Source organism: Pan paniscus, chromosome 1, assembly GCF_029289425.2.
Source record: "Pan paniscus chromosome 1, NHGRI_mPanPan1-v2.0_pri, whole genome shotgun sequence".
Taxonomy (NCBI): domain Eukaryota; kingdom Metazoa; phylum Chordata; class Mammalia; order Primates; family Hominidae; genus Pan; species Pan paniscus.
Window position 1 is genome coordinate 202,800,243 of NC_073249.2, and position 14,209 is coordinate 202,814,451.

At 50.5% G+C, this 14,209-nt stretch overlaps 1 protein-coding gene across 1 annotated transcript in view; it reads left to right on the plus strand.

The window, feature by feature from the left end:
* Window positions 1-10,442, plus strand: part of IL22RA1 (interleukin 22 receptor subunit alpha 1) — a 31,026-nt gene extending 20,584 nt beyond the window's left edge. The window contains exons 6-8 of the mRNA XM_003810766.4: window positions 1,955-2,093; window positions 6,817-6,938; window positions 8,477-10,442. Of these exons, the coding sequence (XP_003810814.1) occupies window positions 1,955-2,093; window positions 6,817-6,938; window positions 8,477-9,409 (1,194 nt within the window). The 3' untranslated portion in view covers window positions 9,410-10,442. The remainder of the gene's footprint in view (window positions 1-1,954; window positions 2,094-6,816; window positions 6,939-8,476) is intronic.
* Window positions 10,443-14,209: the final 3,767 nt, after the last annotated feature.

Below are 14,209 nucleotides of genomic sequence, written 5' to 3' on the forward strand. Positions count from 1 at the left end.
CATTCCACAGGGTGTAGACTGAGGTCTGCCTTCAGGCTACAAGACAGTAAAAATGGGAAATGTACCCATCGCCATTTCTACTCTCTCCAATATATGCCTGCTTTTATTTTCTCACCAATGCTTTTAAGTAGTTGTTTTTCATTTTGCTTAGAATTTATAGTTGTTATTTTGGGGATGTTTGGTCCAACAGAAGATATAAATTACTAGGATTAGAATGAAGAAAGATCAAATATGGAAATGGAAGAGATATCAGGCTGGCAAGTCAAAAGATTATTGCAATGGTATAGGCTGGAAATGAGGGCCTGAACCAGGATGGAGGTCGTGAAAAACTTGGGGAAGGAGGAATCAGGGCCTTGGCAACTCTCCTGGAGTTATGTCTCATGATATGTAATGTGTCCAGTTCCAACCACATGAGTTCCACAAAACAATAAGTTAAAAATTTATTTATGTACTTCTTCACTCACTGTCACCACCATCCCCATAAACACACACAAAAGAAAACAGTAAATTACCCTCAACCTTGGCCTCCATGTGCCTGAAAAAGAGAAGGCAGAGCTGAAATACAAAGAGCCAAAGAAGAAAATTCTCAGTTTTTGAACTCCCGAGAACACAGGTTCTGGCCCTTTAAAGGAAGATTTCTGGATCCTTTAAGGGCAATTTGATACCAAAGATATGAGAGGGGATTTGTCCAAAATGGCTTCAAGGTTTAGGCCCTGGAGATTAGAAGAAGAGTGATGCTATTATCAAAATTAGAGAATCAAAAACAGATTTGGGTTTGGGGTCTGGGATGGGGCCGGCCCCAGAGAGAGGAGGGCAGCATGTTTGGACATGTTGACTTAGAGATGCTCACATGGTACTATTCAGCAGGGAGCTGGCAGGGCCCATCAGAAACTCTACAGCTCTTCCTGAGATAAGTTTGGGAGTTATCCACACATCGGTGCTCACAGCAGCCATGGGTTCAGATAAGATCACTAAGTGGCTGGAGAGTATGTGAGAGAGAAGGAAATGGTTGAAGAGCAAATCTTGCAGAACATTGAGGGGCTAAAACCAGCGAAAGACCAGTCAGAGAGGTAGGAGGAGAGCCAGACAGGATAACATGTGGCAGCCATGGGAGAGGAGTTCTGGGTCAAAAAGGTGAGAGATACACAGAAGAACGAGAATCAAAACACAGTTCCAGCAGAAGGATTGGCAGATGCAAAGAAACAAGGGCTTTCTTATGCAAGGTAGGTGTTTACCCGAGTGGCAGGTATCCAGCATTGATGAGCCTGCAGAGCCAGGTGGGCTGCAGAGACAAATGAGTCTGGACTGGAAGCCAGGGACCAGGACTCTGTTCTGTAAATATGGGTGAGGCCATCAAAGCCTTTTGAATAGAAGAGCATTATAATGAGATTGTCTTTTAGAAAGATTCCTATAAACACTAGGATGAATATGGAAGTGAACAGGGGCAAACCCAGAGATGGGCGACCATGAAAGAGGCTACTGCTAGAGTCCAGGCTGAAGCCTTGAGGCCCAATTAAGGCAGAAGCAATGAGGAAAGAAAGAAAGGAATGGGTGTTCAAAAAGTTTATGATGTTTAACCACGAAAAGGTGAAGGACAAGAGGAATTGGAAGAAGGAGGGATAGTGGGAGCATGGGAGGGTGGTGGAGGTCATAATGACAGTGGCCATTATGTGTGTATAACCACACATTATATATATATATATATATATAACCACATTATATAGTGTGTATAACCACTGCCTATGGGCCAGACACTATTGCAAGTGAAAGGCACACGTGCTTGGAGACTGATTGGATTTGGGGATAAAGCAGAAGGGAGGGGAATGGAAACAGAGGCTGAAGACAGACCCATCAGCACCAAACCAGAATCCAGGAGGAGCGAGCAAGCTTCCTTGGGCTCTATGTGGAGATCGGTGTGTAACAGGAATCACGTTCCATTCTCTGTCCAATTCAGCACCTTGGAGGGAAGCAGAGAGAATATGAGTTCTTCGGCCTGACCCCTGACACAGAGTTCCTTGGCACCATCATGATTTGCGTTCCCACCTGGTCCAAGGAGAGTGCCCCCTACATGTGCCGAGTGAAGACACTGCCAGGTGAGTTCGGCTGAAACCAGAGGGAGGTGGGGCTCCCGAATTCAAGTCTTGACTCTCCTCTTTCCTCCCTGTAACCAAGGTGAGACTTGGCAACACTCTAAAAAACCATGGAAGGGTTATCAGTGTGTTATTGAAGTCAATCTTTGTTTATCCATAAAAGAGTTGGCTGATGAGTTATCAAAGCAAATGTTTGATTCTCACCCTCCAGCCTATGTCTGGATTTCCCCTCTCTAACAGGCCTTGTGTGTACCTTGGCAAAGCAAACTCACCTTAATATTAACCCAGGTGAGATATACTGGAGGGAAAATCTGCAGGGGGGAAGCAGAGAAGATAAAAAGATCCCTCCATATCTTCCAAAGTCAAATAATAATAATGGTATCATGATAACTAGCATTTCTGCAGTGCTAACCGGGAGCCAGGCACAACCAAGGGCAAGCCTCATGAGCAGTCTATGAGGTAGGTATTATTTTCATCCTCATTTTACAGATGAAGAACCTGAGGTTCAGAGTGGTTAGGTAACTTGCCCATGGCCGGGCACAGTGGCTCACACCTGTAAACCAAACACTTTGGGAGGCCAAGGCAGGAGGATCACTTGAGCCCAGAAGTTTAAGACCAGCCTGGGAAACAGGGCAAAACCCCGTCTCCACAAAAAAATCAAAAACTTAGCTAGGTATGGTGGCGTGCATCTGTGGTCCCAGCTACACAGAAGGCTGAGGCAAGAGGATCACTTGAGCCCAGGAGGTTGAAGCTGCAAAGAGCTATGTTTGCACCACTGCACTCCAGCCTGGATGACAGAGTGAGACCTTGTCTCGGAAAAAAAACAAACAAACTGACTTGCCCAAGGTCACACAGGTGCTGAGGGACGGAATGAGGCCTAATTCTAGAGGCCGTGCTCTTACCACAGAGCTACTATAGATACAGTTGGGTTTTTTGTGGGTTTTTATTGTTTTTTGTTTTTGAGACAGAGTCTTACTCTGTCGCTCAGGCTGGAGTGCAGTGGCACAATCTCGGCTCACTACAACTTCTGCTTCCCAATTTCAAGCAATTCTCCCACCTCAGCCTCCCAAGTAGCTGAGATTACAGGTGTGTGCCACCATGCCTGGCTAATTTTTTTTTTTTTTTTTTTTTTTTTGTATTTTTAGTAGAGACGGAGTTTCATCCTGTTGCTCAGGCTGGTCTTGATCTCCTGGCCTCAAGTGATCCACCCACCTCAGCCTCCCAAAATGCTGGGATTACAGGCATGAGCCATCACGCCCAGCCTAGATATAGTTTTGAATCATCTGCTCGGTGAGATGGTCCCTTCCTCTAGCACATTGAAACTTGATTCTCATCACAAGCGTCATGATGTTTTTATTAGTGTTTCTTTTCATAGACGGAGGGAAACGTTGTATTGCTCAGAGCTGCAGGTTTAGAGGATGAAGGTGACGGCAGTGGATGTGATAGATTTGGTAAAACAGTCTCCACTTTATCCTCATGTTCAGATTCATGATGTCAGTAAGTGATTTCAGTTCCAACCATGCCAACATTCAGAATAGAGTTGAGTTTGCAAGCTGGACATTGCGTGTGGCACGGTGGAAAGAGAAGTACCGCGTGAGGAATGAGAAGGCACGGTATTAGTCAGATGTCAGCCAACCACGTGCCTGGGGGAGTCACTCAGCCTCTGGGAGCCTGATCCCTCATCTGACAAATAGGGATGCTGATGCCTGGGCTGAGGTGATAATCAGAGGCCAGGCAGCTGCCAGAGCTGGGCCCTAGAAAATGACACTCTGGTCCTCAGGTTTGTTCGGAAACTCATCACTTTTCCAAACAGCCCACAAGAGACTGATTTCTCCACCTGAATCCCAGTGCACCAATTGGCAGGGGAGCTATGCCTTATGGAACAGCCAACACTGGCCACTTGCATGGGGCATGCCCTTCCTGGGGCAAAGGCTGCTAGGGAGCTCAGAATAGAACTTGGCAAGAGGAGAACTAGAAAAAGGAAACTGACGTTCTGGGGCTAAGCTGGGAGTGTTTGTATGATTCATGACCCCCTTCCCTGGACTGTCCTAGATAAATCTCACCTGCTCCTGGCCCATGGGCTCTGGCCCACCAGCTTTTTGACAATGTGAAGACCACTCCACCCTTACCCACAACACCCTTCTGTTGCCTTACTTGGTCTTGCTTATAATGAGATACCATTTTTTCCTAAGACTATAGCTTTTATATAAATCACATTTCCTGGTGGCTACTTCTTGCTGACATATAGAAGGCACCTTATCCTTAAAAATATATTTAAAACAATTCCTACATTTATTAGGTTCTACTATATTGCCAAGCAAATAGTTGTGCCAAATGCTTTACATATATTATTTAATCTTTATTATTACATGTAACATATATTATTTAATCTTTACAACAATCCTGTAAGCTGGGTAGCATCATCCTCGTTTTACAGAGGAGGAACTCTGGCTCAGAGAGGTTAAGCAACTTCCCTGTGACCGCACAGCTGCTTGGGAAACCTGATTGATTCATCTGGTTCTGAAGGCTGGGCTCTACCCACCACTTTGCAACTTTGTTTACAGTGAGCCCCCTGTACTGCACACTTCTTCCTCCTACTTCCATTTCAGAGTGATGCATCCTGCCCTTGACTGTGTATCCTGACGTCTGCATTACCCTCAGAATCCCCTTTACCTACCTCTCCGTAGATAAACAGGGAGGGTCACAGAGCATTGTCCCAGCATCTTGATGACGGAAGAGGCTCTAAGGGCCACCTCACCTCATATTCTACTCTTACAGATGAGGAAACTGAGGCTTCCTTGCAGAGTGGCAGGGAGGATGAGTTTTGAGTTATACATGTAACTCCACTGAGTAGCTGTGTGACCTTGGTCAGGTCACTTAACCTCTCTGGGACTCAGCTTTGTTATCCATAGGAAGGGAGCATCCCTACCCCTCTGTGATGTGTTTGATGATGTAGTGAGATAACATAGGTAGAGCACCCAGCTCTACATGATCATACAGATCATGGCCTGTAGTAGGAGTTCAACCACTGCTGGCTACTGTTATTATTAAAGGGTAGACCAGAGAGGGTCGTGCAGCAGGAAGGATGCTCAGCATATCTGTGGCAGAGCCAGGCCTCTAACACCCTGTATTCCTTACTCTCAGGCTGGTGGTGTTTTTATATTCCATCCAGCCTCCCTATGGGTGAAATGGCAATGTATCCAATACACACAGTGTGAAATGGAAATGTGTCAAGCCAGAGACCATTCCATGTCCCTATTCTGTCCTGGAACAAACAGCAGTGGTTTTCCAGGAATGTTATAGACATTCGGGTGGGGTCTTTTTCCTGGAGTAGGGATGGGGGTAACATGTGACAGGAGACAGGGTTTCACTGAAGTGGGAAGCTGACCCAGAGAGGCCCAAGCTCGTGGGCTAGGGGAGGATCAGGGAGTGGGCTAGAAGTAGAGGTTCCAGCAGTACCCGGAGTTCACAGTGATCGCCGAGGTCATTGGAGCTATTGATAAACTCTCCAAGCTGAGGTTGCACAGGGGCCAGGAAGAGAGGGAGGGTGATTAGCAGGCCCCTGGACTGCAGGGGTCTTGACTCTGAGTCACCTTCCCTCTGTTGCAAACTGTCAGTTTTACTAAAAACTCCAACAACATCTTCCTCCAAAAGTCCTTCACAAGCCCCACTTGGACTGGTGACAGGAAGTGTGTCCTGCCTGGAACTGGCTGCACCCATCCCAAAGATGCTGAAACACAGGGAGAGGCTCGGGCACTAGAGCCCTAGTCATCCCTCTCCCCTCCATTTTAGACAGGACAGTGCCTTCCCAGGCTCCCTTCTTGACCAAGATCTTCCCTGATGCCCAGCCCCTTATCTTGGTAGGGAGATGGAGAGGACAGGCCTCCCTGTTTTCACTTCTCCCCTCCCTCTGCCTCTACCCTACCAGGGAGGCAGGACCACCCTTAGACTCAGGCAAAAGGGGCCTTTCCCTGCACCCAGCACTTTAGAAGGCCCTTCTCTGGCCCTGCCCTGGCCATTCCTCTCCTTGCAAGATGAAGACTCCATACAACAAAGGGGGCAGATCCATCTGGATCCTGTGACCTCCTTTCTAGATCACATTGTGAGTACCTGGGACCCTGAAACTTTCTGTACATATGGCCCAGAGCCTGTGATCCGTCTAGGCAGTCCTCTTTTGGGGGTCCTTCCTCATGAGGGCAGACACTGCTGACATGTAGTGCAGACCCTTGGCCCAAAGGATGACCAACAGGTGGCTATTTGGAGGGGACATGGATGAGCTCAACCATGAGGGCTGGGGCATCTATACACATGTGCGTGAGAGCCCTGGCAGTGTGGGATGGAGCTGGGCTGGGCTGGGCTGGGCTGGGGGCCTGCAGTGCGCTGCGGGCTTTCCCTGTACCTCCCCACTTCAGCACAGTACCTAGAGAAGTCCAAGAACTCTGAATTAAAATATGGCATCCCAGGTGGTTGTAAAAAGTCTTTTTGTTAAGGTGGAAACCTAGAACATTTTATTTATTTAACAGTGTAAAAATATAATTTGTAAATTCTGACTATTTAGACGTACAGTATATGGACTTCCGTTTGTGATCTTGCATTCTGATGGTAGGAGAGGCCTTGCCAGCCCAGCCAGAGAGGGTTTTCAGCATCCACATGTGGGGCCAGACCCAACCGGGCCCAGGCAGAGCCCAGCCTCACGCTTCCTTCTCTGGCCCCTTTGGTTTCCCAGACCGGACGTGGACCTACTCCTTCTCCGGAGCCTTCCTGTTCTCCATGGGCTTCCTCGTCGCAGTGCTCTGCTACCTGAGCTACAGATATGTCACCAAGCCGCCTGCACCTCCCAACTCCCTGGTGAGCCATCCCCCCAGGGTGGGAGGGAGAGGTCCAGGGGAGGGCCTGGGCTCCGAGGTCCCCAGTTCTCCCCAAAATGCAGGGATCCACAGACAAAGCAGGAGATGGGCCTGCTCTCTCCATTCACGGAGCTCACAGTCCCACCTAAAGTCAACAGACGTGTGGCCCAGCAGGTCTCAGGACGCATTGAAGTGGGGTGGGTGATCAGGAATAGTAGACATGGAATAAAAAACCCACATGGCTTGGAAGTGTCCAGCACCAGGAAGGTAGTGTGGGACTTGAGTGAGCAGCAACGCAACAAGGGAGGAATGGTGGGCGCCAGGAGAGCCGTGGCACTCATGCCCTGTCTAAATGGGCAGCCGGGCACCACCATGTGGGAATGTAGGCCCAGCACTGCCTGATCTTCATGTTTTTCAAGAGAAGCCAGAGTTTCAGATTATATTGTGAAATCTCCCAATTTTCAAATATTCAGAACTAATTTTTTAAACAAATTTTTTTTTTTGAGATGGAGTCTCCCTCTGTCACCCAGGCTGGAGTGCAGTGGCATGATCTCGTCTCAGCACAACCTCCACCTCCCAAGTTCAAGCTATTCTCCTGCCTCAACTTCCCAAGTAGCTGGGATTACAGGCATGCACCACCACCACACCTGGCTAATTTTTGTATTTTTAGTAGAGACGGGGTTTCACCATGTTGGCCAGGCTGGTCTCAAACTCCTGACTTAGGTGATCTACCCACCTCGGCCTCCCAAAGTGCTGGGATTACAAGTGTGAGCCACTGCACCTGGCCATTTTAAACAGAAATTTTTAAATGGCAAAACTAATTGTTAAGTGGAAAGCCCTTTGTTACAGCTCTTTTAGAATTGCTCTAGCAAGTGAAGACCAGAACCACCCCCCACCCAAAAAATAAAAATAAAATGGAAAGCCCTACACCAGCCACACAAATCACATCAGCAGCCCCCACCTGACGCCAGTGCCGCCTCTGCTAGAGCAGCAAGGCCACTGCAGAAGCCATGAGCTGAGCCACCTGAGGCACCCGGAGCCTGCTCTTGCCCATCGGAAGGACAGAGGAGCTCTGAGGGAGTTTTGCTCAATGTGCAAGTCCAGATGAAGCATTTTCTGTAAAGCTCTCCCGGTCTCTCCTGGCTCCTTCTTTTCCCACCCTGACCCTGTATTAGGCCCTCAGGGACCCGTGGGCCAAGCAACAATGCGGGCCCCCACCTCGAGATCATGCCCCAAGGCAACCCCAAATCCTGGTCATCTACTCCCTGGATTATCTGCCTCCTGGAGAAACCAGAGCCCAGATCTCTCTCCCTGAGATAACCCAGGCTTTAGAACCAAAGAGCTGAGAGACCCTGTCCCTTCAGAGAGGCACTTGCACCTAGAGGAGTCTCTGGGAAGCAGATGGGGATATGGGACAGATGCATCTTGAAAAAGCCCCCAGATGCCTCCCTATGGAGGACCTCACCCACTCACATCACCAGTAGGGAGCTTGGGACTTACCCTAACCACGGGGGGGTGACTGTTGTCGTCCCTGCACAGAACGTCCAGCGAGTCCTGACTTTCCAGCCGCTGCGCTTCATCCAGGAGCACGTCCTGATCCCTGTCTTTGACCTCAGCGGCCCCAGCAGTCTGGCCCAGCCTGTCCAGTACTCCCAGATCAGGGTGTCTGGACCCAGGGAGCCCGCAGGAGCTCCACAGCGGCACAGCCTGTCCGAGATCACCTACTTAGGGCAGCCAGACATCTCCATCCTCCAGCCCTCCAACGTGCCACCTCCCCAGATCCTCTCCCCACTGTCCTATGCCCCAAACGCTGCCCCTGAGGTCGGGCCCCCATCCTATGCACCTCAGGTGACCCCCGAAGCTCAATTCCCATTCTACGCGCCACAGGCCATCTCTAAGGTCCAGCCTTCCTCCTATGCCCCTCAAGCCACTCCGGACAGCTGGCCTCCCTCCTATGGGGTATGCATGGAAGGTTCTGGCAAAGACTCCCCCACTGGGACACTTTCTAGTCCTAAACACCTTAGGCCTAAAGGTCAGCTTCAGAAAGAGCCACCAGCTGGAAGCTGCATGTTAGGTGGCCTTTCTCTGCAGGAGGTGACCTCCTTGGCTATGGAGGAATCCCAAGAAGCAAAATCATTGCACCAGCCCCTGGGGATTTGCACAGACAGAACATCTGACCCAAATGTGCTACACAGTGGGGAGGAAGGGACACCACAGTACCTAAAGGGCCAGCTCCCCCTTCTCTCCTCAGTCCAGATCGAGGGCCACCCCATGTCCCTCCCTTTGCAACCTCCTTCCCGTCCATGTTCCCCCTCGGACCAAGGTTCAAGTCCCTGGGGCCTGCTGGAGTCCCTTGTGTGTCCCAAGGATGAAGCCAAGAGCCCAGCCCCTGAGACCTCAGACCTGGAGCAGCCTACAGAACTGGATTCTCTTTTCAGAGGCCTGGCCCTGACTGTGCAGTGGGAGTCCTGAGGGGAATGGGAAAGGCTTGGTGCTTCCTCCCTGTCCCTACCCAGTGTCAATCCTTGGCTGTCAATCCCATGCCTGCCCACGCCACACACTCTGCTATCTGGCCTCAGACGGGTGCCCTTGAGAGAAGCAGAGGGAGTTCCATGCAGGGCCCCTGCCATGGGTGCGCTCCTCACCAGAGCAAAGCAGCATGATAAGGACTGCAGCGGGGGAGCTCTGGGGAGCAGCCTGTGTAGACAAGCGCGTGCTCGCTGAGCCCTGCAAGGCAGAAATGACAGTGCAAGGAGGAAATGCAGGGAAACTCCCGAGGTCCAGAGCCCCACCTCCTAACACCATGGATTCAAAGTGCTCGGGGAATTTGCCTCTCCTTGCCCCATTCCTGGCCAGTTTCACAATCTAGCTCGACAGAGCATGAGGCCCCTGCCTCTTCTGTCATTGCTCAAAGGTGGGAAGAGAGCCTGGAAAAGAACCAGGCCTGGAAAAGAACCAGAAGGAGGCTGGGCAGAACCAGAACAACCTGCACTTCTGCCAAGGCCAGGGCCAGCAGGACGGCAGGACTCTAGGGAGGGGTGTGGCCTGCGGCTCATTCCCAGCCAGGGCAACTGCCTGACGTTGCACGATTTCAGCTTCATTCCTCTGATAGAACGAAGCGAAATGCAGGTCCACCAGGGAGGGAGACACACAAGCCTTTTCTGCAGGCAGGAGTTTCAGACCCTATCCTGAGAATGGGGTTTGAAAGGAAGGTGAGGGCTGTGGCCCCTGGACGGGTACAATAACACACTGTACTGATGTCACAACTTTGCAAGCTCTGCCTTGGGTTCAGCCCATCTGGGCTCAAATTCCAGCCTCACCACTTACAAGCTGTGTGACTTCAAACAAATGAAATCACTGCCCAGAACCTCGGTTTCCTCATCTGTAACATGGGGATCATAACACCTACCTCATGGAGTTGTGGTGAAGATGAAATGAAGTCATGTCTTTAAAGTGCTTAATAGTGCCTGGTACATGGGCAGTGCCCAATAAACGGTAGCTATTTCCTGTTGTGATTTTTTTTTTTAACTACGTTACACAAGGAGTGACCCCCTCCCCCAATTCGGATTGGCTTCAGACACACCTGGCATTTTCTCATGGGCTTAAATGACCTGGATTTCCTCAGGACAGGCAAAGCCAGAGGGGTCTGGGGTGGGAAAGAGGAGGGACTGCAGGGCCTTCTAGAGACAAGAGTTCAGAGACAAATGATGTGGAACCTTCTCCCTGAGATCGTAGGCAGAAGCCATTGTGGGTGGCAGTGGTAATCTCAGACGGCCTCTGTCCATCCAGCCTCCCTGATCCCCCACAGAGGCAGTGTTGCACACTCTGTGCTCTCAGACTGCTGCCATACCCTCCGTATCACTGCATCTCAGATGACCCCTACCATGAGGAAGCCAAAGTCCAGAGGGAGAGGGGACCTACCGGAGATCCCACTATTGAGGCTGTGACAGAGTTGGAGTGCAAACCTAGGGCTTTTTGTCCTCATCGAGAGAGGAAGCTTTCCACATCTGCTTGGATTCTTGGAGGATGAGACTAGTGGAGGCTAAGGAGGGGAGGCCTCCTAATGGGGTCCCCAAGAGAAAAGTGCTCCTGGTCACCTTGCTCCAAAGTCTTTTTGTTTGTTTGTTTTGTTTCTCCTTTTGGAGAAAGGGTCTCACCCTGTGGCCTAGGCTGGAGTGCAGTGGCGTGAACACAGTTCACTGCAGCCTTGACCTCCTGGACTCAAGTGATCCTCCTACTTCAGCCTCCCGAGTAGCTGGGACTACAGGTGCATGCCACCATGCCCAGATAATTTTTGGTATTTTTGGTAGAGACGGGGTTTCGCCATGTTGCCCAGGCTGGTCTTGAACTCATGGGCTCAAGTGATTGTCTTGCCTCAGCCTCCCAAGTAGTTGGAATTACAGGCGTGAGCCACCACACCTGCCCTCCAAAGCCTTTTCTGAACATTTCTGAGAAAGAGGATGGAACACCAGTCGCCTCAGAGGAACCCTTCCCAGAGTGGACAGTGTCCTTCTCTTCCCAGCTACATCTCCTCTTCTCTTCCCCACCCTTCCCCTTTCCTGGGACACAGTGACAGGTGGTGGTGTTCTTATCTGATGGTAATTAATGTTTAACATCTCCTCGGTGTCACTGGTTTAGACCCAACACCTCCGTGCAGAGGGATGGGTCTACCTGGACAGCCCCCCCCAGCCCATTCACCCCTCCACGGCAGCCAAGTCAGCCGGATGACGGCTCCCCTCTCCCCACCCACTGCAAACAAGGCTACTTCCTGTTGCTTGGGTCACACTTGGCCAAAGGTTAACTGTCTTCACCTTGTTTATTGGTGAAAAACAACCTAACAGGTGGACTATTCTCACCAAGTGAGACCCGGGAGCTACAGAAGTTTTTTATTAAGACCAGGCGCAGTGGCTCACGCCTGTAATCCCAGCACTTTGGGAGGCCAAGGTGGGTGGATCACCTGAGGTTGGGAGTTCCAGACCAGTCTGGCCAACATGATGAGACCCCCTCTCTACTAAAAGTACAAAATTAGCTGGGCATGGTGGCAGGCGCCTGTAATCCCAGCTGCTTGGGAGGCTGAGGCAGGAGGATCACTTGAACTCGGGTGGCGGGGTTTGCAGTGAGCCAAAATCCAGCCATTGCACTCCAGCCTGGGCAACAGAGCGAGACTCCATCTCAAAAAAGAAGTTTTTTTTATTAAAAGCCATAAATATCTCTTCCAACTCACAGTAACACGAAGCTCTTTGCCCTCCTCCGGGTGACAAACATTTCAGAAATGATTCTGGGAGGGTGGAGTCTGAGTGTCTGAAGAGAGGGGTGGATGGCTTCGAGTCTGTGACTCACCCCTCCTCAGGTTGGCCCTGTCTGCACTGAGGGGCGGGGACCAGACTGCATGACCCCTGAGGTCCCATGCCTCCCAGGCAGCCCAGGCCTGCAGATGGAGCTGGAACCAGCCAGAAGGCAGAGCGTCCACATACCCTGGAGCTGGCTGGGGACCTCATCGTTCCTGAGAGTCCCGGGTCCGATCCCATTTCCAGGAATCTCCACAGCCCCACCCTGCCCAGCAAGAGAGGTGATTCTTCAAGTTGTCACTTGCCTACAAGGTATGGCACAGTCAAGCCCAGGAATAAATGACTAGTAATATAATAGTAGCAGTAGTCAAAGTCATAAGAAAGAGAAGAAGTCAACCGTGTTGCTTGGCCGTTATGTACTTGATCATTCATCCTCCTGGTACCCTTCTCTCCATGATAGGTTGTATTATTGATATTTTGCAAAGGAGGAAAATGTGGCTCAGAGAGATTACTTGCACTGGTTCATGAAAATACTCTGGGAAGCTTACTAAAAATACAGCTTCCCCAACCCCACCCCAGACCTGCTAAACTCACAGTTTCTAGGAATCTGGTTGGTTGTTTTTGAGGCAGAGCCTCACTTTGTTACCCAGGCTGGATTGCAGTAGCATGATCACAGCTCACTGCAGCCTCCACCTCCCCGGCTCAGGTGATCCTCTCACCTCAGCCTCCCAAGTAGCTGGGACTACAAACACCCACCGCCATGCCTGCTAACTTTTGTGTTTTTTGTATTTTTGTCAACAGGTTTCACCCTGTTGACCAGGCTAGCCTCAAACTCCTGGACCCAAGTGATCCTCCGCCTTGGCCTCCCAAAGTGCTGGGGGGTATCTGCATTTTTCATAAACTTCTTTGGTGATTCCTCTGAAGCAAGTTGAGGGAACAGTGCCGTTACACCATCACTTTCTCTCTCCATAGCCTCAAATCAGCGCCCTAGAGGGACCACCATTACACCCGCTGTTGCAACAGAGTTGAGGGTGGGGGTACTGCATGGCTGTGATGCCTGCAAACCTCTGACCTCCCAAGCTCCCGACTCTAGGAACATACAGGGCTTGCCTGAGTTTCCACCCAGAGAATTGGACCAGCAGGACTGGAGCTCCTTCAGATTCCCAGACAGCCTCTGTCCCTCCCAAGTCTGAGTGTCAACCTGGACAGGGAGACTATGGCCTGATGTCACCAATGCTTGTCCCCTGTCGCTGTCCCCACCTGCATTCCAGACCATGGGACAGAAACAATAAGCTGAGGCAGGTATAGCCAGAGAGATGGAGGCAGCCCCCACCTTCCCTGCTGGTGCTGACGCTGATGAGACAACTCTGAGACCCCAGAGCTGCTGCTCAGCCCCTTTGGCTACTTGAGCCCATTTTCCCTTCCCACTCTAAGGAGGAAGGGGGAGTAAGGAAGATATGCTTTGGCCAGTCCGTATGAGAAGAACAGCAGTTGCAATTAACTGGGCTCCAAGAGCGACAGAGGGAGGGACGGGAGACTGAAGCCGGTACAGTGTCGCCACAGGCGGGGAGAAAGCCACAGGCTTGGTTGCTGTCGGAGAAACAGCATGGAGGTTCAGAGCAGTCAGTTTGTTCTTAACGGTCATAAGTCCAGGGAAGGGAATAAAAGAGAAAAGAAGGCAAGGGGAGAAAGAAGAAAGATAAGCCAGGTACTATAGTAGGTATTTTACACATTTAACCTTATCTGAGTCTCCCAGCCATTCTGTAAGATAGGCAATTGCTATAGTCTGAATGTTGGAGTCCCCCCAAAATTTATATGTTGAAACTTCATGTAATAGTAGCAAGAGGTGAGCCCTTTGGAAGGCCATGAAGGCTATGCCCTCAATAATGGGATCAAGAGGCCAGCATGGTGGTGATTCAAGCCAGTAATCCCAGCACTTTGGGAGGCCAAGGTGGGAAGATCCCTTGAGGCCAGGAGTTTGAGA